General features: G+C 36.1%; 1 protein-coding gene across 2 annotated transcripts; it reads right to left on the bottom strand.

Moving 5' to 3' along the window:
* Positions 1 to 7: 7 nt before the first annotated feature.
* On the bottom strand, positions 8 to 23,441 carry LOC105042695 (uncharacterized). Of its 2 annotated transcripts, none has more exons than XM_010919989.4 (13): positions 23,044 to 23,441; positions 20,453 to 21,662; positions 19,737 to 19,955; positions 19,368 to 19,591; positions 17,930 to 18,004; positions 16,621 to 16,692; positions 13,164 to 13,262; positions 12,958 to 13,029; positions 12,769 to 12,883; positions 3,763 to 3,831; positions 2,321 to 2,642; positions 991 to 1,102; positions 8 to 872 (listed from the first exon to the last, which is right to left on the bottom strand). In XM_010919989.4, exons 1-13 carry the CDS (start codon positions 23,185 to 23,187, stop codon positions 483 to 485), a joined length of 3,123 nt encoding a protein of 1,040 aa, XP_010918291.1. In that variant the 5' UTR covers positions 23,188 to 23,441; the 3' UTR covers positions 8 to 482. The 2 variants fall into 2 exon arrangements, with proteins under 2 accessions (XP_010918291.1, XP_073112883.1); XM_073256782.1 differs by lacking the exon at positions 23,044 to 23,441 and adding an exon at positions 22,026 to 22,256.
* Positions 23,442 to 27,078: the final 3,637 nt, after the last annotated feature.

The following is a 27,078-nucleotide window of genomic DNA, read 5'->3' on the forward strand; positions in this document are numbered from 1 at the left end:
TCACTCATACAGAAATAAGGATATCAATTTCATCACTGTACCGTTCAAAATTGTCTTTGCATCTTCCTTACAAGCCAGGATGCTAAAACACAAGATTTCTGATGCTTCAATCTGTCCCTTGTATGCCGTGAAATTATTTTCAAGCAAAAATGACAACCACTCTGCAATGCTCAAGTCACAAATACTAGCTTATACATGATATGACGTGAACAAGAAGGCTAACTGAAACAAGACTTGGAGGCACAGACAAAGCAAACCTAAAACCTAAGATATAACAACTTATAATACCAAAAAACAAAAGAATGCTGATAAAAGAAAATTAAGTCCAAAGCATGTAGCCAAAATGTCAGGGATCTTATAGCACATGAAATTGAACATCTTGCTCCAGAATTTGCATCGTGACACAAAGCAGAAACTTCTCCTTGGAGCAATATCTTGGAGCAAGGATCCCGGTTATCCAAAACATACATAGGATAAAAGATTCATGAAGACTTGAAAGGTCCAGTCGAGCCAAAGGGGTCTGCATCATCAAATGATTCAAATTTCCGACCGTGACCAAAATCTCTGCTGCTGCTAATGGAGTCAAACCTTGTAATGCTTCCACCTGGAGGATAAAATTCGCTGTCATGTGTCCTAAAGGAATCGAATTTGCTAAAACTGTTGAAGGAGTCATCCTCTCGCCCCTCATTAAACATCGGTGACAAACCAGAGTTGAAAAATGGGGAATTTGGAACAGAATCCTCAAAGAATAAACTCTTCTTCTCCTTCCCAGAGACGCTAACAGAACTCAGGGGTTCTACTTTAATCGGATTTAGACCAAAGTCTTCAGAGCCAAAGAAAGAGTTCTCTGTGGTCCTCTCATGATCAGTCTCCTACATAAGAAATTAAATATAACAAAGGTATGTTCAATAATCAGATACAAGCATTTTGCATCACGTGAGAGAAAATATAAAAAGAACTGCTTGTCCAAGAGGTAAAGAGAATTTTTACCTTCAAATGTATTGTATTAGAACCCCATACTGAATCAGTATCATCAAAATTCCATGAGGTCTCATCAGCAAACTTATCACCGAATACAGATGATTCAGCACCACCATGATCACTAGATGCCAAACATTTGTGAGCGAGTAAGGTTATCACGATCAAGTAACATAAATAAAATTAAACACAAGGAGAACAAATAGCTGAAGATTAAGAAGGCCACAAATTTTTTCAAAATATGATATCATGCACATAAAGCTCTATTTGATTGCTGAGTAAAAGAAAGGAAAAGTCAATCAATTGAGGAATAGAATAGAATGTGAAAGTAAAGATAATTGAAAAGTTTTCAAGTCTAGCTGAATTGAGAAAAAATAGCAGAAAGAGAACTACATTGGAAGAGGCCAGCATATGAGAGTTATCCTGCTTCACTATCTTCTAGAGAAAAAATTTAGACCATTTAGAGAAACTTGGCTGTTTACTTTCTCCTCATTTTCATTTCACAATTTTCCTCCATAGCCAAACAATGGAAAAGAAGACTTTTCTCTAAAATTCTACTCTAACATTCTCAGCATTTGAACAGAACCTAAGTGTTTTGCTGCATGCCCACCAATTTTTGGGAAAAATTATTATGAATTTACAGAACTATGATCCTCAGATTAATGCTTGGAAAGTCATAAACTAAAACATAAAAGCAAAATAGAGGATCAATGTGTAACAAAGCATCAGAAATTGTGCAAAAATATGCAAGGAAACTTTTACCATAAACAAATCGTGTTGTTTCTTTTGATAAAGAAATAAATTTATTTTTCTCTTGATTCTCTCAATAAACAAATTTATTTTTCTCTTGATTCTCTCAATAAACAAAAAAAAATTGTATTTGTAAATGAAGGATGCAAACTTTTACTCCCGATTGAATACATATTGTGAGTGAACAATGTGCGGCAATAGAATTGGAGGCTAGGATAGTATGCAAGATTGTAAAAGATTACAGCAAGGTTTATAGCATACATTTAGGGATAGTTTTAAATAATTTTCTGTAATGCTCAATGTTGGTGAATATACTATCACCAACAAAAGATTTAAAAGAATAAATCACATAAGTAAATATATATCAGGAAAAATATGCTCTACAAAAAATGATTAAAAATGCAGATCTATGAAAAAGGTACAAATTTTTCAAATCATATATTGAAGCAACAGAACAGTAGACATCTCATTATAGGATGCTAAGACACATTACGAACAGGATTTTTTTTCTTTTAATGAGGTCCAAGGTCAAATTTTTAAACTATAAACTTTATTAAAGGTGTATGTAAAAAAAAAAAAGAAAAACTTGTACCTGTGACTTTCTTTAGTGTGAGGAGAAATATCATGCACATCAAACTGCACAGAGCGAGATGGGCTTTCAAAAGTACTCCTTCCAGGACTGCCGGGACTTCTTGTTAATCCTTCCTCACTGTGGTCATAGGCTGATCCACTCTCCGTTATCTGTTCGCCAGCACTAAAAGGCTTCTCGTTCTTGCTATTAGCATTAGAAGATGATGCAACAGGAGAAAACTCATCCGTAGAAGCCTTATCACTCCAAACTGTGGGAGACTTGGGATTTGAAGCAGAAACCAAATTTTCTACTTCTACACCGATATCCTTTGCAACCGTGAATCCTGCAAGCGTACATAAGGCAACAGATAACCACTATAAGTTTCACCATATATTCTTGCCAAATGAACTTGGCTTAGAAAATTCTAACTCTAAGGCAACAGATACCCACAAACTCAGGCACATACACGACAAGAACAAGCAAGCTTGAATATAAATTATTAACTATTTCAAAAAAAAAAAAAAATCAAGATTTCAAAGAAACAAATGTGAAAAGGTCAAGATGAGAGTAGCTAGTAAAAAAGAAACTTGCAGGGATGCAAGCTTAGACACAGAAAAAATGATGATACATGTATAGTTAAAAGTTGAAACACAAGATCTAAAATCACATTACAAAAAGAACAAAGAAAACACGGGAAAAGGTCATGCAAAAGGACTTAAAAGAAAATAATAAGCAGAGTCAGCAGTGACTGCCGACTTCACTTTAAAAAACAAATATATATATATATATAAGGGGCCTTTGGCAATGCAAAGGAGGGGGGGCATCGAAAGACCTGAATCCCCCCTCCCTCGGTCTCTCTCATACTCCACCAGCATTTCCCTCTTTCCTTGTCTCTCCCCCTCCCTCCCTCTCTTCCTCTCCCTCCCTCCCTCACCCCACCTCTCTCCCCCTCTCCCTGCTGCCCTCTCCCATCTCCCTCTCCCCCTCCCTTGCCAATTTCCCTATCAGTTCACACCAGAACAACAAAGCACCAGGGCTTAACATACTGTACCACTAGCCTATCCAGTATTATGGACCTTGGTATGATACTTAAATCCATACCTATGCGAGATTCATAAAAGTGATAGGTGCCTAGGCAATATGCCTACCAAAGCCCCTAAAAATTCACCCTTGGTGAACTGCCTATATCCCTTTATTGAATCATTTACATGCATTGCACCACCCAAATGGCTCATCATACACAATGATTTAAACAACTACATACATATTCAACTTTTCTTCCAAGGAAAACAAGTTCAGATGGTAGATGGAGATACAATTCCTACGTATTTTTTTCGGGCCTCTACAAGTGGCACGTCATAAGCAACTTTGAGCAAACTGACAAACTGAAACATTTTTTTTTAAAGAAAAAAGAAAGAAAAAGTTCACCCAAAGTTGCATACTCAAGAGGCAAAGAAGTATACCTTCATCTTCAAATTTGTCCCAGTCTTCATCCCAATCTGCTGCCCCCTCTTGTGTGCCAGGTTGCCAACCTTTGAAAAGATCCAAAGAAAAGGAGCTATTCATCAAAAAGAGTGGAGAAGCAAATAAGATAACATTAACAAAGGAGATAAAATACAGTAGATCAAAAAATGCCAAGGATAAATATGATTAGATAAAACACTGTTCTGCATATTAAGCTCAAAATTTGAGTCAAGCATTAATTGTCATAAATGTAATCATGTAACCTCATCCAAATATTACATGATTGAGAATTTTTTTAACAGAAATCTGTCCTGGTCTATCATATCTCGATAACTTAAAATTGACCATGGATTTGCAAAACAAGTCAAACCCTTTTTTTCCTTCTCCCATTGTGTTGTTCTTGTGGCTCAACAAGCATGGAACATAACAAGGAACCAAGACGTAACTGAAATGGAGTGAATAGCCTGTTAAGAGAATACATATTTCAAACTTCTGATGGTGTTGTCTTATTGGCCATTATCAACTATTGCCTTTGCAAGAATCAATGGTGCTAAATTCTTTTTGATAATTTTGATACAAAAGATGATTAACTTGTTGGAAGAAAACATCATAAAGCAATAAAGTGATAACTCCAGATATAAATCAAGATCAGGAAATGCTTCAAGAAATTATCTAACCCAAGGTTCCCCATACGGGTGCATACCATACCATACCGAGCATATGGTATTGCACTAATACCAAACCAAGACCCATTATAGAGAAGGGAGGCATATCAAGTCTTGATACGTTGAACTGATCCCCATACTCAGACACTGACATTGTATCAACATGGTACCGAGTCCTGTCCCAAGATCATGAACCTTTCTAATCCACACTAGACCTACTAAACCCTACAGAGTTCAACACATGGTATGATTGTATGATTGCGTTGCATGCATGTGGCATAAATCTATACAATACATGAAAGGGGAGTTTAGAGCTCCCCCTGCACGCCATGTGTCGAGCTCTGAACTCCCCCACAATGTTTTTTTTTAAAAAATCTCCAGCAGCTTTCTTTTTTCCTTTTTTTCCATGGAGTCCTCGAGCCTTCTTGAATCTTCCGACCTCTCGCCGACACCCGGTTTCTCCCTGCTCTCCTTGCCGCCACCGCCCGCCGGTGCCTTCTTCGCTATCTTCATCAGCATCAAGCCCCATAGATCTTCAAAAAAGAAAACGCCGATCACAAACCCTTTTTTAATCTCTCAAACCCTAACCCTTTCTCCCTACCCACCATCGCCGCCGCTCCCATACCCTTCCTCTACCCATCCGATTTCTCCCACCACTGCCGGCGCTTACAATCTCCTCCTGTAATCCTCCGATTCTCCCCACCACCACCGCCTCTCCCACCACCCTTTCTTACTCACCCTTTCGCCCCATCCGGTTGGTCGATTTTGTGCTCCGACGAGCACTCGAGACTGGTTACATGGAGAGTTTCTTCCCTCCCCTTTTCATCTTGGAAGATGGCAGAACAGAGCACGGCAGTTGGAAACTGACCCTACCACGACTGGCCAAGCAATCCATTGATGGAATACACCGACCCTGCTACCTTTTTTTTCCCCTTTTCTGATTCCTTTCTTCATTAATCTGATCCTAATCCTATTGCTTTCTCTCTCTTTCCGCTGTCTTTTTTTTCTGTCCCCTCTTTCCGATGTCCTCTTCTCCTATTCAACCCTCTCTACAAAACCCCACCCATCTATTTTTTTTCCTCTTCATTTCTATTGCTTTCTTTCTGGTCCCAACCATTTATCCCTAATATTTTTTTGTGGTGTCCTCTTCTCCGATCCAACCCTTTCTGTAATCCCACCTGTTTATTCATTTTTTTTTGTCCTCTTTTCCAATCGAACACCCTGTGCAACCCCACCCGTTTATTCCTTTTTTTTTCAGATGTCGTCTTCTCCAATCCAACCCTCTCTGCAACCCCAACCCTAACCCTAAACTAACCCAAGCCGTACCCCCCTAACCCTAGCCCTAACCCCCAACAGAACCTAACCCTAAACCCCAACAGAACCTAACCCTAACACTAACTCTAACCAATTCCCTTACCCTAACCCTAACCAGAGAACCATCCCTAACCATGTAATTCGGACCCTAATAGCAAGCGGGTTCAGCCCGCTAACCCAAATATCAAGGACCAGATCCTCACACCCACTAACCCGATAACCCGAATCTAAATATTTATGATCCACGAGGCTCCCAACCCAATACCCATTCACTCTGCCATTAACCCATGACTATGGGTCTAGAACTCTTGCATTTGTAGACCCATGAGCCCATTTGTTGTTTTTCTCCAATCCGATCTCTCACAACACGCGCATCCCTTTTTTTCCCCCTTCCTTCACCGGAAGCCTGCTGCTGCTTAGTAGCAACCATGCCTCCATTGCTTTCTTCCTGGACGGACATTGACGGAGGCTGCCACGGCATGGCAGCAGCCTTGTGTCCCTTACCTTTTTTGTTCATTGGAAAGCTGCAGAATTACTGCAGCAATCGTGACCCTTTTTTTTGTTTCATGCGGACATGGGCAAGGCTACTATAACATAGCAGCAACCCTCTGTCCTTCTCGTCCCTCACATGATGTCTATCAATAAAGGAGTGGAAGGCTGCCACAATGTATGCAGCAACCCTCCTACATTCTTAATACGGAACAATAATATTGTTTCTGATTGAGCAATGAAAGACTGCACACTAAACTGATGAGGGAATGAAAATCAAAAAAATTCAATAAAAGCGAAGGTGTCTCCCAACTCACTTTCTCTAGCTCCCTTTTCTCAATTTTTTGACCGCTACAAGCGCAGTAGCAACCCTTTCAAAACTCTCTCAAATGATGCTTTTAGACTACAAAACTGATGAGAGGCTCTCCCAAACACATTCTCTCCTGCACTCTAATCATTCTCTAAATGCAGTCTAGCTAAAAAAATAAAGGGGAGTGGAGCGCTATTGCATTCGCAGCAACAACCCTTCCAAAATACTCCCAAATGATGTTATAAAACTCAAAACTAATAAGACAGACAATAAACAAAGAAAGAAGAAAAATCTTAGACCTACCCTCTTTGAACCCTTTTTAAGCCATTCCCTGCTTTCCCCGCCACTACCTCCCGTGGGTCTTCATAGTTGAAAAAGAGAAAAAAATTGAACAGCCTGGAAAAGATTTGGTCTTTTAAATTTTCCTCCTTTTCTTTGTTTTCGTTGATTTTTTCTATCTTTTTTTGATTTTTGCTGTACTTTTTTTGCTCGTGGGAGTGTCAAGCCGATGGAAGGCTCGGAGCGGCCGAATAGGAAAATTTAAATCCATCTCAATCGGATGGGAGGCTTAGAGCAGACAAGATAACTTTTTCTCTTCCTCTCTATGAAGTTTATTGAAATCTATTATTTTTTTTAAATTACTTTTTATTATTATTTGGTAGTTAAAAAATTTATTATTATCTTGATGTTGATTTGATTTCATGATTAGACAACTTAAAGATAATTAAATGATTAAAAAAATTATTAGTATAGATTTAATTTAATAATTATAGGTCCTCCTACTATCTCAAAGTCCAACAATGAAAATAACATTTATGGTATCGATATATTTTTTTATTAGAAAAAAGTGAGTTATAGCTTTCTATTTTTTGTGGATGATTTTGTAATTTCAGATCCATCTATTAAGTAAATATATTCAAGAACGTATTCATTACATTTTGCTCCATATTAGTTTATTGATAAATAAAAAAATTACAAGATTATAATTTCTATTTTATTAAAATTTATTTTATTATATTATCTATTATTGGAGTAAGTTAATCGAGTAATTTTATTTTCCATATTTTATGTAATTTTTTAATTTGGTTATGTTTGTTCATATTACTTAACTGTGAAGTATTTGACCATTTAGATGGTTCTTTTCTTCTTATTATATTTAGCCTTTTATGTCAATTTAAATGGATTTTAGGTCAAGATAAAAATATTATTCTAAAGAGATATAATGTGTATGATATTAAGCAGGTTTTAAAAAAAAATTATATCAAATTCTAAAATTATTGGCAACATATTTTTAATGATTCTAGCTTCATAGCCCTAACTATGGACTTCCATCCTATAAATATTTTAAAATATATTTAGGATTTATCTTCAACTAGTTGTTTAGATTTTTTTCATGTAAATATTTGATTTTTCTCTTAATTATAATTGCATAAATAGACATTGTTGAAATTTCGTCAAGAAAGAAATTTGAAAGATCTATACAATATATGAAAGGAGAATTCAGAGCTCCCCCTGCGCACCACGTGTCGAGCTTTGAACTCCTCCACGATGGTTTTTCTTAAATCTCCAGCAGCTTTTTTTTCTTTTTTTTCCCTTGAGCCCTTCCCGAGCCCTTCTTGAATCTTTCGGATCTCTCACCCATGTTCGGTTCCTCCCTGCTCTCCTTACCGCCGCCGCCCATCGATCTCCGTCCGTGCCTTCCTCCCCATCTTCATCGACATCGAGCTCCATAGATCTTTGAAAAAGAAAACGCTAATCTCATCTCTGCTCTCCTCGCCGCCACCTCCCGCCGATCTCCGCCATCGCCTTCCTCCCCTCCAATCTCCCTCGGGTGCTTTCCTTCCCTCCATCTTTTTCCTCTGGCAACGTTTTCTTTTTTTTTTTTTGCTTCTCTCACCCACCCACCGCCACCACTCCCAAAAGTTCCTCCCTGCTCTCCTTGCCGCCGCCGCTGCCCACCGATCTCCGTCGGTGCCTTCCTCTCCCAGCCTCCCATCCTAAAATAAAGAATAGAAATCCCATATACCAGAAGAAAATATAAGACATGAAAAGGACCTCTCCTTGTCCTCGTTGCACGTTCTTTCTCTAATGTGTCTTTTCGTCCGACAAGGATAGTTGCTACGTTAACGAGGAAGAAAAGCTTTTTTGCTTTTCTTTCTTTTTTTTTTTAATTCCGAAAAAGGAAAGCATTCGGAAATAAGAATTCAAGATAACTCCCCATTGGACCCCATCCCCAGCCAATGCTAGTTCTAGTTCTCTTCTCAACCCTTTTTTGCGACTTTAAAAACCCAAGTTGGTTCTTCCGCGCATTCCCAATTCGCTATGGCTTCTCCAAATCCTCTCTCTGCCGCTCTCCGACCACCATCACTACCACCTCCCAAGCACCGTCAAGGCACTCCTCACAAGAATATGCCACGACAAATCCCTCCCTCCTCACGATGCCATCGCTCAAAGGGAGCTAGCTGCCCTCGGAGAGGAGGCTTCTCTCCGAATCCTGCATGAAATTTCCGCCGCTAGGTGCGTGAAGAACCTATCCGACTTCATTGTTTACATGGCCAAGAACTCCCCTGTCGCTTTGGCCCGGAACGTCGAGGTGTTGTCCACCCAGGAGAGTGTGTGCTTCTCGAGGTCGTCTTCCCCTGCCTTTACATCAAACAGAGGTAATTTTTCTCATTCTTGGATTTAAAACGAACAATCTTTATGTAGTACTTTGATTTCTTTTATGCTAATAGGTTTCAAGAACCCACCTTTTAATTGAAAGATTTGGGGAACATAGTTTTATGTTTGGTTTCTTTTACAAATGATTCTACTGCATGCCCATCAGATTGCGAGATACCTCAAAGATAGACGGCAAGCCCCCAAATGGAAGCATTGGACGAACTGGAGTTCAGGAAAGCTTTCTTGATTTTAAGCTACATTGGCAAGTGTTGCATGGAATTTTTCTTAGTTTACTACGTATTCATTATCTTAGAATTCGTAAATTATATAGAAAATTTCAGAATGTTTTCTTGATTTTAAGCTGTATAGGCAGGTCACTGATCGCAAAATTTTTTTTTTGTTAGTGTACCACTTATTTTAGAATTCATAGGATAAATCAGAGAATGGAGCTGCCGCATCCGTCATCACCAGTGAGCGATATGTTGAGCCGCGGCAGCTCCATTTTTTTCCCATCAAATCGTTCCTAAGCTGTGGAAGCATCATTTTTTTTCTTTTTGCTTCGAATCCTTGCCGAGCCCTTGGTTTCTACCTTCCCATTGTCACTGGCGTCGACCTTCCTCCTCCGATCTCCGTCAAGTGCTTTCCTTCCCACATATCTCTGAAGAAAAAAAAATGAACAATCTACATAGAAAAAGATCTTGCCTTTTAATTTTGCCATCTTTCCTTTGTTTTCATTGATTTTTTTCAATATTTTCTCACCTTTTTTTCCTCTACTTTATGCTTTCTTGGGAGTCTCAATTGGGTGGGAGGCTCAGTCGGAGCGGCCGAACAGGGAAGTTTAGATGATCCCATGCTTTTTCTGTTCTCAGGAGTCTAAATAGGGTGGGAGGCATGGAGCGGCCGGATGGAGAAGTTTAAATGATGTCAAGGGTATTATCTTGAGAGTTATAAGAGTCTCCGATGATTTTTCCTATGTTTTCTCTAGATTTTCCCTCTGGTTTTTCATCCTTGGCAATTTCAACCGGGTGGGAAACTTGGAGGGCCGAATAGGGAAGCTTAGATGATGGCTTGAGTTTTCTATTGGGTATTTATATAGAAGAGCCTAAAGGGTATGAATATTATATAGTGGGTATCTGATCTTTTCTCCATTTTTCCGTCTTTAGGAGCTTCAATTGGATGGGAGGCTTGGAGCGGCCAAACAGGGAAGCTTGGAGGATGGTTTGGATTTTGTATTGGATACTTATATATAAGAGTCTAAAGAAGATAAATGTACTATTAATTAATTTAAAAATAGATATAATTTTATTGATTAAGATAGTGATTAGGATATTATCAATTAATTTAAAAATAAATATGAACTGTGCTCCATTGATTAAAGTGGATAGGCTCACCAAAGATCTAAAATTTGTAGACATATATACTTTATAATATATATATATATATAATCGGATTTGGATAGTGGATATTCGAGAGGAAAACTCAAATCTATTTTCAAACTCGAATGAATTGTAATTTTAAATTCTAAATCCATCCCAAATTCAATAGGATATTGTTAAACGGATCCTATTAGAGTTTAAGATGGATTGAATATCCAAAAAATCTGTCTGACCACTATCCCTAAGCTCATTTTAGTATTAGATGCAGGATTAGCCCATTATATTTTCGGGCCCATGTGTTGTATTTTATATGATTTTTTTGAATTTTTTTAAATAAATTTTAAAAATTTATATCCAAACATATAAAATATCTGGATTTATTATATGTAGGTAAAAAATATTAGAAGGTTTAAAAAATAAAGTTAATTATATTAATTGGATGATACTAATTCATTAAAAAAAAAATTTTTGAGTTTTATAAGATTCATTTTAGGATACTATATTTAAATTTATTATATATGATCCGAAAAACATCCAAGGACCAACACAAATAAAGTTGATAGTTTTGCTTATATGAAATTTTAATATATACATATATGTATGTGGTTTGGAAAATTGATAATTAAAAAAATAAATTTAAAATTACTAATTATATTTGCTAATTGATTTTAAGATTAATATTTAATAATAAATAATCTGTTTATTGGCTTAGGCCTGCTCGAAATATTTTGGGCCAGATTGGTTTAGCGTTATTATATAAATTGAGCTCAAAAAATTAGTAGCCAAGGTTGGATTAAAATATGGAGTTCGTTTATTTTTTCGAACTGAGTTTGGGTATATTATTGGCTTAACTAAGGATTTTGGAGCTAGGTTAATAATATTTTACGTATAGAATAATATTTCATTATATTCAATAACTTACATATGAAAAAAATTCTAAATTATTTAATTATTTTTTAAGAGATGCAATTGCATGCAAGGTAAATTTAAAATCAATTGATATTTTCTGTGGTTAATCATATAAAATATGTTATAGTTGCAAGGTTGTAGTAAAGATTTATGATGATATGTTTTAGTGTAATCAATATCGTAAAAATGATCTCTCCCCATACCGTGATAAACCTGCAATATATGTATTAATGCTATATTTTTTTATTTAAAATAACTATATTATGTTTTACTAAAAAGTAATTTTAATATGTTTATTGTCTCAAGGTATAAATTAAACAATACTGTTAAAGATAAAACTGATGCAGTGATTTTTATAATTTTTGAGAAATTAGCTTAGCAACTAATTGATGCCCCAATACTTAATTTTGCTACGGATACAAATATGACAGATTTAGTTTTTGCCGGTTATTATCAAAAATATCCTCAATAATATTTATGTGCTTCAGATTATATTTGGTTCACAAAATTTTAACGATAGTATGTATAATTTCAAAGTCACCAACATATTTTTCAAAAGTTAACTTTGACTTAATAATTTGCCAAAAAATGGCTTCAAACCTATATTATATTGTATGAAAAATCTATATTAACAAAATATATATTTTTTTGATTTAAGTTAAATCCCGCTGCTAAATGCCGGTTACATGCTAGTGTGAATTTGAATTCTGACCCCCATATACCGCAGATTCAGCATGTTATAGGAAGTTTGCGTGTTTCTATGACAACATATATGTTATAATCTGCCTATTTTTATCAAGATGTCTTTTATTTAGATACCTCTCCTAATCTACAATATGTCTAACAATTTCCCAGTTTCTCATAAAATTTTCTGAAACAAAAATATATTCCTGCAGTCAAACAGTCCAACATATTTGTTTATTTGTCTTTTGTTGTTATTGCCAACAAGAGTGGAGTTCAACAAGGAACCATTTAAAAGATTGCAAATGAAGCCTACATTCTGATAAAAGAATATATTTTGAAACTTGTGCTGACATATTATCAGACCTTGCCTTTTCAAGGAATAAAGGTGCTAATTTTGTGACAGCTTGGATAGCAAAAGATGATTAACTTGAAGGTCATAATTTATAAACAACAAAAAGAACCAAATTGACAACTCTTGGAAACAAATCAAAAAATATTAATGCTTCTGCAAACTTTAACCTCATGATACAACTACTAGACAAATCAAATCAAGATTTAATTTGCACTAAGAACAAATTATATGTCAGAAATCAAATCTACCAAAGGGAAGCTCAATTGATGTAGCTGGCTTGACATGCAATCCGTGTTGCTTGCAACGTTCATTCAAAGCTTTCTCTAGCCCCTCAAGATCAGATTGTATTCGATCAGCACGAACCTGCAGACAAAGTACTGAAACTGAGTGAAAATTATCAAACAGGGAAGATTAAATCAAGCAAAACGAAAGTTTACCTGAAGCAAACCATCAGCACTTCCACCTTGTTCCATTTTAACTAATGCATTATGTAGTTCCAGTTTTCTCTCCTACGAATGAATCAGGTAAGTTCAGTCTAACAGCTATTAGGAAATTAGTTGGAGCAGTTCTATAAAAGGAGCTCAAAGATGTGAAAAGGATAACTTTTGTAGGACCTTCTTCTAAGTTATCATGCTGTAATCACCTGAATATCACGAAATGTAGCCTCCTCGACTGCCAGTTTCGAAGCCAATTCTCCAACTTGCTTGTACTTCTCCTCATATTTTTTTGCCAGTGACTCAACCTGACACCAAACACTGTTCAGTCAGATTTCCCAAGGAAAAGGACAACCATTATACACATTTCAAACATAGATTGATGACTGGATGCACAAAACTGATAATAAGCCACATATCATAAAAATGATGACAAGAACCATGGCCATTAAAGAAAATGAAGTTTATATTGAAGTATATAGTAAGCACAACATTAAAAACTTCTTACTTCATTAACAACATCAAAATCATTAATACTACCCCCAATGGTAATATAAGATGCAAGACCATCTAATGTAGCATCAAGCTTCATTAAAAGATGCAAATCAGGAACATGAGGACACGTTCTAAAATGGGAAACTAGTGCTGAAAGCACTGATCCATTCACTTTTATCAGATGTATAAATGTCAGGAAAACTAAATGATTAACTTATTTTACATGATTTAGGGCTGAATGTTAGCCTATTTAACATACCAGATGCAACTTTTAGTTTTATCAGTGAAGCAGTTATTTTTCAAAATACTGCTAAATCTCATAGAAGAAAAAGCAATAAACCTCCATGACTTCCATGACTCTTCAATTTATCCGCACTTCAGCAAGAACAAGTAAAAGAAAGCAGGTCTCACATATAGTCCTTGGGATTATAAACCAGGTAGACCCTCATCAGGAAGCAAATAAGAAGGATCCATCCTGGTTCACTAATCGGTGGAGCCATTGACCCGGGCAAATAATCTGTGAAAATTGTAATCATCAGGTCAGGAAGCTCCTAGAAGTTCAATTTGCCCATGACATGAATAGAGGATCCTATTAGATTCAATAAATGAAAGTGACTGCTAAAGTCTCAGAAAAATAGGAGTTAGAGCGTGTTCTAGAATACCAAAATCAGGTACTTCAAATTTAATTGAAATGATATCCCATAAAACCAAGGATTGCCAAGCCATGCTGAACGAACCAGTTCAAAGCATACAAAACAAAACCAGTCCGTTAGCACCATGGTTCAGCCTACATATTCAAGACAGGGCTTAGGGTTCATTCGAGGTTGTTTGATTCGTAGGTTCTTTCAAGGTCATTCGATTCTTGGGTTTGTTTGAGGTCATACGATTCTTGGGTTCGTTTGAGGTCGTTTCCTTCGTGGGTTTGTTCAAGGTCTCTCCCATTCGCTCGTGCTTGTCTCGGACTCGCTGACCAATGTGACCAGCAATCATCCCAGGTAAGCCTCTCTCTCCACCATCCCTCCCTATCCCCCCTTGGTTGAGATCCTGGATCAGCCACTCAATCGGTAGCCAAGCCAAGCATCCCCACCTCCTGAATCCCATGTTTCACCCTCTCACTCCCTCTCTTCCTCTTCTTCTCTCTCTCTCCTTCCCTTTCTCTCATCAATCCCCTTCGCCTCTGCCGGAAGCAACAATGCCATGGTGGCTCTCTCTCTCTCTCTCTCTCTCTCTCTCTCTCTCTCTCTCTCTCTCTCCCGCTTCCTCCTCTCTCATCCTTGCTCTCCTTCTCCCTCTCCCTGTTTTGGTACATTCCAATGTGGCATAGTATGGACCTGTCCCATACCGGTAGCTGACCAATACAGGTCAAAGGTAGTAGTTCAGCTAACCTTGCATTACACTCTTCCTAATCCAAGATTCCATCTATGGTTGCAAGATTTGGAGGTGACGCTGGTTGCACATCTAATCAAACTCATTCTTTGGCTAGAGCTGCTGCAATGCCTATAGATAATCTCTTTAATGATTATGTTTTCACCTAACTAGCCTAGGTAAGGCAACCATCTGTGAACTGTGAGTGGTTAAAATCAAAAAAAATCTCATATCCCTACTGCCCATGAAAACACAAGAGAAGACTCTAGTTCATGGCTCAAGAGAGGAGGACATCAGCAAAGATGATAAAAACATAAATGGGGGAAGGTGCATCGTAGGTGGAAACTAACTGATGGCAGTTTCATTTACAAGTACCAAGGATCAAACATTTTGATTCAACCAAGAGTCTGAAGAATCCGCTCATTGCAAAGACATCCTTCCTCAAGACTGCCTCCAGAAACCCAAATGCACCCTATTATAAACTTTCACCTTAACCTTGATGATACTTAATTTTTCCAGCCATAACAGGCCTTGACAAGGAATGAGTAGCTTCCTACACTAGCGTCACATCTTTTGTGGTTCTTCGGACTTGCTAACAGGAACAAAGGCTCTGAACTCAAACAGTAGGATCTTAAGCGGCAATAGACAAAAATGACAGGCCAGGATGTTAGCAACCATATTATACATACAAATACAAAGATTGATGAGCCTAATGATCTGGCATTACACACACATAAACTATTAATGCAAGTGATGGCCATTCTACTTGCCACATGTCAAAATCATATGTAAAACTAAAGCCAAAGAGGGCTCAAATGTCTGTAAAGGGATCTCATACAAGTAAAACTTGATGGATGACGACTAAAGCTCAGAAGGTACAAAAAGTGGCACTTGACTTCCAGGAATCCAACATGCCCAAGTTTTACAAAAGGCAACCATGTGCACATCAATCCAAAAGAAAGCTTTATCAACAATAGCTAAAAAAAAAAAAGAAAACTACTCCTATAAGACCATTTTCAATATGTTCATCATCAAGTTGGTTTTATAATGTATCTTGAATCACCCTGAAAGATATGGCTGATTTATTGACGACCTGTCATGACTTTTTCATTATCAATACTACGACAAAAATTCATGTAGCTAAATCTTCTTCTTTTCTTTCATATACCTTCCATGCTTCAAACAATATATATTTCTTCTGTCCAAAAGGTGGCCAAGGCACTCTAGATCCTTTCCTTAGCAGCTTAAATGAAAAAAATATGTACAGTGAATTGCTCGAAGCATGCTGGTGTTTCAAAATCAAACTATGATTGTAAATCAAAACATGACCACCTCAAGCATGGAGAACATTGGGATACCGGTCAAAATGTTTATAAACTTCATAGTTTGATACCAAAAACTACTGAAACATTGCGCAAATGTGAACAATTTGGGTGCTTCAACATAAGTTGTACAAAGCATGAAGATGTATCAAACTAGATTACTCAGCATAGGATGAGAAAATATTAGAATTCCAGAGCAAGGATTTCTAGAAGCTAACAATTGATGAAGAAACATTATAAAATAAAGAAAAAAAAAAGGAAAGAAGGCAACAATTCAAACTATATATATATAACGAACAACTTTAATAAGACTACTGATAGCATCTTCATGCTCTGACACTTAGCACAAGTTTCAGATATAAGAAGTAGAAAACAGTAAGATTACAAAACAATCCACATACACAATAACAGCAACATCATAAGTCGTGTAGAGCCACAAATGCAGAATCTTTCCTTTTTTTCAATTTTTTTGATAGTATAGTACCTCATGCCTATCAGCAGATGCCCTTTCAGTGATCTCATTCAGTCTGTTATCACACCTGCTTTTGTAAAGAACCTTAATCACAAAAAGGAGAATACCATTATTAGAAACACAACTATCAAACAAAAAGGATGCAGAACAACAAGGCGAATAAATGTGTTATATTAAATTATCCACTTAACAATGTTGGAATTTTATTGACTTAACAATATTTATCAAATTAATATTTATCATTTCATGTTTATACCTGATCCTTTTCTAATCAAGGCATTTCAAATTCAAAAATTTACTAAGCCCTAAGCATTAGAATTTTTTTAAACAACAGCTGACAATTTAGTTGAGGATACACATTTTTTGGCACCTAGTATTGTCATGCATAAAGCATGGTCCACCACCTACGTGATGATAGCCAGTGCTTAGGCTCAATAAAGCTTGGCTTGATTACACCCTAAAAGAAGATCCCATTGCCTTAAGGCTTAATTCATTAAAAAAAAGACTCACTTTCACATATACATACACCAACATAAGTTCGATTCCCCCACATCATAATCTATTTTAGAGAGTCACTTCATGAGCAGTACTTTCCTAGTAAAATGTATAACCTGCCAAATGATAATAAAACACTCCAATTCCAACCTTAAGAATGTGTTTCTTTTGAAAGATCCTTCTAAATATACAATTCATCCTCTGATAATCTCAATGAAGTATAACACAAGGACTACCTTAGCACCTGTTATAAAATTAGATCCACGTTTAGAACTCACCCTCTAATCATGTAATGGTTATCCCATTGTCAATTCCTTTGATGATGATCTAATTTCCTTAGAACTGCTTATCTATGTCAAATTCACCAGATTTAATATTTTTGATTTGCCTGTCTCTCCAGATTCAGTAAATATATTAGATTGCAGAAATTTCGTTGAAAGACCTTGTGCGTTAAAGGTTGCTTCTGCCCCCTATGAAGTAATTTTCCACATTTGATTGGTAAAAATTGGAATCATGTCAAATGACACGGAAGGCATGTTTCATTGCTTCTTGAGAGTTGATGAAAAAGGAATTTATATATGTAGATGACGTATATATGCACTTCCTATTACTCAGACTTAACAGGTCTGTTTACTTATATAATAAGCAAAATAATGAAAGGAAACAGAGAAATTACTTCTTATTAAGATGTAGCGATCAAAATAAGGCTGTTTCAAAAGTTCAAGAGATGATATGAGAAATGGAGTATGATTTCATTGTTTGGACTCGTTCATGTAGAGCAGTTCCCTTGTTTGAAAATTATATAACCAATAAGCAGGGGACTCACAAGTTCTTGCATCTTGGTGCGGTAAAATTCAATCTTTTCCTTAGAATCAAGGATCTGCTTGTCCAATTCTTGAACCTTCATACAAGAAAAGAATCAGTACATTCTATCTTCCAAGGACAATATGCCCCTAATTAAATGATGATACAAACTAAAAGAATAAAAAGTTTTTTTTTTTAAAAAAAAAAAGAACCAATAACAGAATATGTTAATATGCATATTATTTCATAAACAAAATAAGAATTCACTCAGTTTATCAAAACATGCAAAGCAGCAAAGAAAGACAAGATATCAGTTATCAGGATTTAAGTAGAATATCTAAATTGTTAAAAGCTTTAAGAGATGGATGCTTAAAAATAAAAGGCAATAATGGAGGTTGTAAAAATTGGCACATCTTGACAGTTTCTGGAATGATCATATTAGCACACATCCACCAATCCACCAGACATCCATATACAATAATAATGCAATTTCTTGTGTGAATGCATTAGCATACTTGTGCATGTTTTATACACATCAAGCAATCATTTGTCAAATGGCATAAGGTTATGTGTGCAAAGCACTTAGAGAGAAAAGGTAAATCTAAAAAATCTGTCTTTAAACCTACAAATTTATTACCCAAAACAAACATTTAAGCCAAAAAATGCTCCAAAGAAGATATAGCGAGGGGAAGAAAAAGAGGCATACAAGATTGTGATACGCATATGAATTCATGAATTAAATATTTTTGCACCCTTCATGATATTTCAAAAGCAACAAACCCATGAAGAAGTTTTCGCTTTTATATTTTCTGACTACCAAATTTCTAAGTAGATAAAAGATCACTCCCACAGCACAATTTTTTGTTTTGGCAAAAAAAAAATGATAGCAAAATGAATCATGCAATCTGCTTTAAGTCTAAGCTTGTAAGAAGGCATGGAAGATGAGGAAACAAGAAGGAAATAAAACTAAATTAAAGTTTCTAATATTTTATATAATTCCTAAGGATGGTAGGTGAACAAGCTACCTTTAACAGAATAATTAGGTGTTCACTGTCATTGGTTGACTAGGTCAAGTGGTCAACCATGCAACCATGATTATTGCTTCACAACTCAAGGATCATTATTAAGAAAAAAAATGTCAAAATAAAGATGAGAGATCTTATACAATTTTGGGGCAGTTACTAAACAAGTTGATTGTTACTTGCACTAGTGGCTAATAGACATCTAGGTTTTGCCCATCATAACATATTAAGTGATCAATGTCCACTAGCCTTGTTATCCTAGTATTGGAAGCTATGTAAACAAACTATAAAAACATTAATATCAATAGATAAAATTGTGAGCTATAGAGGTACAGAAATGAAGCTAAAAGTGTAAATATCAAACATTATTGATGGCATCTATAAAACTTCAAATTAATAACTGAAACAAAAAAGAAAAAAAAAAGATAACAAAAATACCTTTTTCCCAGCATCTATTGCCTCCTGGTAACTTGAGTTCACTGTTTTCTGCTCATCCTTGCTGAGTTGGTTTACCATGTGATTATCCAATCCAGGTGCTCTTGACTTTTGCTGCGCTGACTGTGCTGCACCATCTGGCTGCAAAGGGACAGTTTGCATTGGTGGCCTTATTCCAGTGGCTGGCATTACAGGACGAGATCCAAGGACCACTTGCTGTGGTAAGCCTAGTCCATAAACAAACAACAACAAACAGGTGAAGAATAGTGGCATAGTAGCAATCGCAAAAGAAAAAGTTAAAATACAGGGAGTTCTAAATTACTGCAGTCTTAACCTCCAATTACTTCTTCAAAAGCAAAGATAGGTAAATACCAGGATTTGGTTGCCAAGCTGGACCACCAAATGAAGATGAAGGCTGACTCGTGGCATGTAACAATGTCTCATCATACCTAAGGGAATTTGGAAGCGCAGCTGGAAGAGGATGCCCTTCTCGGTACCGCTCCATTAGATAAAGAGCAATACAGAATTCTCTCAGAGAAAGCATGCTATCATTATCTTGGTCTGATAAGTCCCACACCTGTCTTAGGACCTCTGAAAACTCAGGAGAACAAATTGCATTAGCAGTTCATCATAAAAGGATAGCAACAAGATAGCAGTGCCAATCTATTAGCTCTCCAAGTTAATAATGACCCTTTTGAAAGTCAAGTAAATTACCCCTTTAATTAGCTAACATGCACAACAAGAAGAAAAACAAAGAAAGAAAGAAAAGCATGCAACAATGAGAAGTCCTCTAGAACTAGTAAATTGCCAATAATGAGGCCAGCACAATGGCCAAAGTTAGTACAAGAAGCATACAGAGACAAAATTGTTTGAGCGAATATGTATATGTGGGTATATAATTTTAAGACTGTGCTTACAGAATTCAGCATAAAGAGCAAGAGCTAAAATTCTAATTGCATATATAGATGATAAAGCCAAACAGATTTCAGTTTACCTTTAAGGTGCTGTTAACATTTTGAAGCAAATCGTATTCACTCCTTGGAATGATTATACTTTAACACAGCATAAAGTAATGGGATAATGCCTACCTCTAGGAAGTCTCCAACTTAGGAACAGGTTCCGTGCCTGTTCACCTGTGATCTTTCCATCCCTGTCCTTGTCTACCTCTACAAATACAGAAGTGTACTTCTGAATATCAGATTGAGTGATTCTTGGCCATTGAGGCTGCAATTGGTTGGAAGCTGAACTGAGAGATCCAGCTGAAACTGTAGCTAATGCTAAAGAGCTCTGCATTTTATCTGGCTGATCTTGCTTAACTATTGACTGATTCTGTTGAAGCTGACCACTACCAGAAGGAAGTGCCATTGTATGCTGTAAAGGATCAGGATGACCTGGCCTAATTAAATTTTGAGATCCAACAGCAGGTGACATGATACTGGAGGAGGTGGGGAAAGTTCTTGCATACAAAGTTGATGTAGAAACATTTGGCCTTGCTTGAGAAGTAGCAGAAAATATATCCCTTCCAAAAGCTGAGTCAGATATAAAACCATTTCCAGATACAGCCAACGCTTTTGAATCATTATTAGCAGCAGGCCTGTATGATGGTAAGACTGGATCCAGAGGTTTTGGCTGCACTGAGGATGCTGGTGCAGATTGTGTTTGTGGTTTAGGAGGCACTCCAGGGGTCGTACCAGATAATGTTAAGCCAAATCCATTTGGGTTCTGTGAGGAGCTAATGCCCCTAACTGAAGCTTGAGAAGTTGCCCCAACTGCAGTTCCTCCTGTCCTACCACCAAGCCAATCTATTGATATGTTCTGTGTATCTGAGCTTGGCAAACGTGGACCGGCAACATTGCTACCCACAGAAAGTCCTTGATTGACTCCCTGCAGCTGAAGTGAAGGCACAGCAGGTGTTGCTTGAGGTGGCCTGATGATATTAGCATTTGATGAGGAGAAAAACTGTTGATTCATGCCCACATTTGGAGCTACTTGTGGCCCCCTGAAGCCTAGATTTTGAGATGCAGTTGGTGCTACAGCACCCATTTGGGAGGATGATGGCAGCATAGTATTCACTTGGGGTGGAGGGGTAGGGATTGAATTCATTTGAGCTGGAGGAGTTGACACAGGATTTATCTGCGGTGCTGGAATTTTAGCTGCAGCCGGACCATATAATGCAGATTTTACAATATCAGCTGTTAGTTCACGCCCACTTTGTGCCACTGTTACAAGTTTCAATGCATTATAGAATTCTTGGCGCCCAAGGAAGCCAGTTCGGTTCTGATCAGCATGCATCCATATCTGCATATGACCAGAATGCCATGATAGCAGATACAGAGAGCAGAAAACAATATTAAACTTTAACAAGTAAAATACTCCAATAGCGATCAGTATGAATATGTGACACACATAGGCACTTTGAATGAATTTAGGATCTGACAAACTTCTAAGCATTGATGTAAAATTGAAACACATCCATGCATTTAATGCTCAAAACCAGATGCATGGTTAAGGAAAATCGAAACCATTAAACAATTCCACAAAACTGTAACAGTAAGTTAAGAAACAGAAAATAAAAGATGTTAGACAAGATAAAGAGGTGGAAAACAGCATTGGAAAAATTGAAGAGATGTGAGCAGGATAAAGATGTCTTAGTGCCCTGACCTTGATGATGCCAGAACCAACTCAATATCAGATGCAGGACTGTACAGATCGAGCCTTTCCAACCAACAAGAGCCAGGAATATCAACAATCAAATTGTTGACCGAATGTACACTAAACTTTCAAAAAGCAACAGCAGAACTTCAAAGTGCGGAGTCCCCCCCACCATCGAATAGATACTTGGCAGTGTTGATAGCATAATAGAGTTCAAATCATCAAATGTGTCATCACCATCAACAGCTACTAGTCAGTGCATACCACAGTGGTCAAAGCAAAATATAGCAGCAAGAAGCCACCACACATCATTTTTCTCACCTAAATGGTAATAGTGAACATTCAGTTTTATGCCAAGAATATTCTAATTCCAGTCTAACCTTAGGAGAAGAAATAAGTTTTCACAAAAATATAATGAATCTGGGATCTGTTGCAAACTCTGGCAAGCGCCTACTTAATTTAATCAAGCTACATACAAAAGTATATCAGCATCTCCAGAGAACCTAGTTTATGGGAAGTTCATCGAAATGCGTTTTACTCCAACCAAGTGATGTCGAAACCTGAGATATTCTTCGCATGATATCAAACCGATGAACTCATATCGCATCTTTGATATTAGTCTGTTCAGCTTAATTTCATACTCATTAGCACCTAATAATTTAGTTTCACGCAAGGATCTAAATATTGCATCCAATGTGACAATAACAAGCATAAATGAACCTTCAAGTCTTAGCTTTTTTGTCTGTCTCCCCCCTCTCTCTAATGAAATAAAGCCTAACAGAATGCGAAGGCCAGATCACAAGAACTGAAAAGAATTCCAATAAACAGATAGAAAAAAAAGAGAAAAAAACAAAGCAATAAATCCACGCTGATCCCCAGCCAAATAAAACATCCATTCATCCACAGACCTAAAAAAAACCAACAGAATTCAAGCAAAATCTTGCAAAATAGCTATACATATCCAATTATCAACCAAACAATCAAGATTCAAGAAAAAGAAGAAATAAGAGGGAAAGAAACGAGAGACCTGAGCTAGGATGTGTTTGGGCAAATTGGATCCTTGGAAAAAAGCAACAGCCTCGGCCCCACTAATCCTCCCATCGCGATCCAAATCCGCTCTCCTGAAGTACGCATCGAAGGCATCCGTGTTGGGAGGCCGCGCCACCGCCATTTTCGCCGGAAATTCTTAGCTCCGTTGCGAGATCGGCCCTGGAGTGCCCTCCAACGGCAGCGACCGACAGAAAACTGGCCGGATCCGGAGACACTACCCGGCCGACGGCCGTAAGAGAGATCGAGAAGAGAGGGTTTGGAGGATCTCCACGGGGATCGAGAGTCAAGAAGGAGCGATGCGTCAAGGGGTGTGGTATTCCTGGCTCGATAAGAGGACGAGAGGATGGCCAGAGGGAGAGGAACGGTATTTTCTTTATTTCGATTTATTGTTTCTTTTGTTTTTGTTAAGTTAATGACAGTGGTTGGTTTAATGCAGGAAGTGCGGTAATAATGAGTTGGGTACGGGCACGGGATCGGTGGTCCGGCCGATCAACGCAGATGGGTCATTAGGATGGTGCCACCACAGCGCATTGGAAGGTTGCAGAAGGTCTATGCCATTGACCTGTTGGTTCCTGACGTCACTGCAAATTAGAGCAACTTGCCATGGTAAGCTAATTTTATGTTGAGTAATTTTTTGTACGGTAAAAAATGGCATCTCATCTGATTCGCAGTCGTCATTTTTTAATATATATTTAATATTTATAATTTTATTTTTTATTTAAAATTTTAAATAAAAAATTATTTTTTAAAAAAAATTATGATATTCGGAGATCATATTATTACACCTTCGATCAAATTATAATTTTTTATTTATAATTTAATCATAAAATAACATAAAAAAATAAAAAATATTTTTATCATTTAAAAATTTTATAAATTTTTAATAACGAAAATAATTTTTTTTTAATTTTTAGAAAAAAATCATGCCTTCGTATATGCATGATATCATAATTTGACTGCTGGAGGTTATAATAAAGCTATAGGATGTTACAATTTTTTCAGAATAAAAAGAGAATTTTTGTTATTCAAAATTTTAAATATAAAAATAGAATTGCAGGTATTAAATACGTTATTAAATGTACGTTGGAAAGCAAGGGCTACATGTTTTAATGTGATTGAGTGATATATTTCATATCAATTTTATTGCACCGCACGTGATGTTCAAAGACTTTCTCTTTTATGTTTGTGGATAAAATGGGTCTTGAAAGTGGGCTTATATTTGTATATATTTATGAAAATAATAGGGCTTAGAAATATGCTTTTTTTTTTTGGAAGTTAGCAGGAAAAATGCTTTGGGGGCAAAGCTAGTACCAAGAAAAGATATCAGACATGTTACAATAAAAAATGATGGATTTTTTTAATATGTGTCTAAAGGGCAGGGATAAGGAGCATTCACCATCCACTTAACTAGATAGATTTTATCCAAATAATAAGGAGATAATAGTCTTCTTATGACAACTATTTTTTTATCTCTTTTCGTGCTAAAAGCTATTTTAGGCAAACAAATAGAGGAAGAACATCTGGACATTTTTCTCTTTTCAATTTGAGTCTTAATTCTTCTCCGCATCTTAAATTCTTCTTCTTATTTTGTCCTTTTCTTGTTGATTTAGTTGCTGTGATTTGGCCATTATTTTGAAGAAGTTTCAAAATAATTTTACTTCTTCATTTCTGAAGGTTTGATCAATACCAATTACAAAAAATTAGGTAATTCTTTTATATTGCAAAATCGTAGTTCTTAGACTCAAATTCATGAATAATTTATATTGCATGTGTTTTATTTTCATTACCTTAATATTGAAAGTATTTTTATTCCTTCTTCTTTTCTTAATTTTTTACTTTATTTATTTATTTATTTTAATATGCTTATAATATAAATGGTACAAGATGGATAAAGATTTCTTCAAGGTGATCTTAATCAACGTATTGGAAAAAATTTTTTTGATTTGAATGAACTTCCTAATGATGATAGTTGTAAAAATTTTGAGGAGGTACCAATTGATTTAAGAGATAAAAATTCAATGAAAAATATATATGAGTCATTCATTGGTCAATACTTTCTCAGTGATGAAGAAGTATTTATTTTCTATAGAAATTATGCCAAAGAGAATGATTTTGCAATTCGAAGAGATAGGTTTGTCAACAAAAAAGGATAAAAGAAAAGATGTGATTTTTTTTGTCATCGTGAAGGAAAGTTGGAGCTAAAAATTATTGATTCATCTAAGAAATAGCGAAATAGGGAGTCACTTAGATATGAATGCAAAGCACATATACAAATCATGTTAAGAAAATTATTCCATACTTTCTTAAGGAATGGCATATCAATTAGTTTGTTGCAGATCATAATCATAATTTATTGCCTTTTGAAAAAGTATATTTTCTTTTATCTTACTGTAGTATTACTAAAGAAGATGAAGAACATGTTCTCTTGCTGAAAGAAGGGGTCTTTCAGTTAGACAAATAATGTGTGTTATAGAGCTTGAAAAGAATATAAAATATGGATATCTTGCATTTTTTCTCAAAGATGTTCATGATTTTTACAACAAAATTTGTAGAAAGAATACAAAGAATAATTCTATAAATCTTCTACAACATCACAAACATGCTAAAGATAAGATTCTAAATTTCAATATGCTTTTACATTTGATGATGAAAGAAAGTTAGAGTATATTTTTTGGTCCTAGTTGATTATGTTAATTGGTACCAAAAGTGTAAAGATGTTGTTTTTGATACCACATGTAGGGTACCACATATAGAGTGAACTCTTATGACATGCTTTTTGATATCTTTGTTGGTATGATAATTATGAGAGGATGGCATTATTTGGTGGTGCCCTTCTACGGAGTGAAACTACAAGTGCATTTCAATGGCCAACGAAGGTAATATAGCAATTTTTTTCTCTTTTTACTTTTATGTATATAGTCTACCATTTTATTGTATGTGTTTTATTTGTTTGATAATTAGCAAAATTTTATATTGTTAATGAAGAAGCCACCTAGGACAATACTAATTGATCAAGATCCATGGATGATAGAGGCAATTGCAAAAGATATACCACCAATGAAACACAATTTTCGTATATAACGGCTAAATTTAATGATTAGTTGTTAAGACCATAGCCCTTAACCAACCTTCTAAAAAGAGAAATCCCTAATAGAAGGCAAGATTTATTAGCCTTTATCCACTAGACTTAGAACCCCGCGTCTGTACATGCTGCGGATGGGCCTGAGGGCCTTCGCATTGGCATTGACCCACTTCAAACTAGATTGATCTTAGCGACAGGTGAAGCAGTCAATCTCCCTTTAATCCTCCAATCCGAAGACGAGCCGACCCCCTCATAAGGAGTCGATCCTTCGAGAATTATTGCCACATCACCAACTACATAAATCCCACGTGGGATCCTGAAGGGTGTGCGCTGGAATATAGCCAACATTAGTTTACTTCAATTCTTCAAAATTAGTATTCAAATTAGTATATTGATTTTTATAAGTTGTACAACTTAGACACCTGTGAAGAATTTGAGCATCAATTGCATTTAGTGATTACATAATATAATTAATTTACAAACAAGCACATAAATGATTCTGCTTCTACGTGCCAGCTTACCTTCATGACTATTTTTTTAGTGGTATGACAACTGGAGGAAGATCAGAAAGCATAAACAATTTACAAAGAGATTTGTCACCTCCCACACAAGTTTAACCCAATTTGTTAAATAGATAAGTTTGCTTCATTTAACATGCATGATAAAAATCTAAATCATAGTTAAGAAAATTTTTTTGTTATATTGTTTGTTTAATTTTTTTCTATGCCATTTTAAAACTTCTTTCTAATTTGACATGTGAATTATAGGTTGATGTTGTCATTGAAGACATCAAGGAAGCACAATTACACAATACTATATTGAAGAAATATATGGGATCTTCTTTGAGAACCATTTCACCATTCAAACAACAAAGATATGATACTTTAACACTATTTGCTTTTAAAAAATTTCAGAAAGAGTTTGGAAGAG

This window comes from Elaeis guineensis, chromosome 4 (assembly GCF_000442705.2).
Source record: "Elaeis guineensis isolate ETL-2024a chromosome 4, EG11, whole genome shotgun sequence".
Taxonomy (NCBI): Eukaryota; Viridiplantae; Streptophyta; class Magnoliopsida; order Arecales; family Arecaceae; genus Elaeis; species Elaeis guineensis.

Excerpts from the sequence above, each read along its gene's own strand:
- LOC105042695 (XM_010919989.4), bottom strand. The coding sequence starts at position 23,187 with ATGGCGGTGGCGCGGCCTCCCAACACGGATGCCTTCGATGCGTACTTC. Across the intron at positions 12,884-12,957 it reads GTGCTGATGGTTTGCTTCAG|GTTCGTGCTGATCGAATACA; the intron begins GTAAACTTTCGT and ends CTTTGTCTGCAG. Across the intron at positions 873-990 it reads CTAATACAATACATTTGAAG|GAGACTGATCATGAGAGGAC; the intron begins GTAAAAATTCTC and ends TTTCTTATGTAG.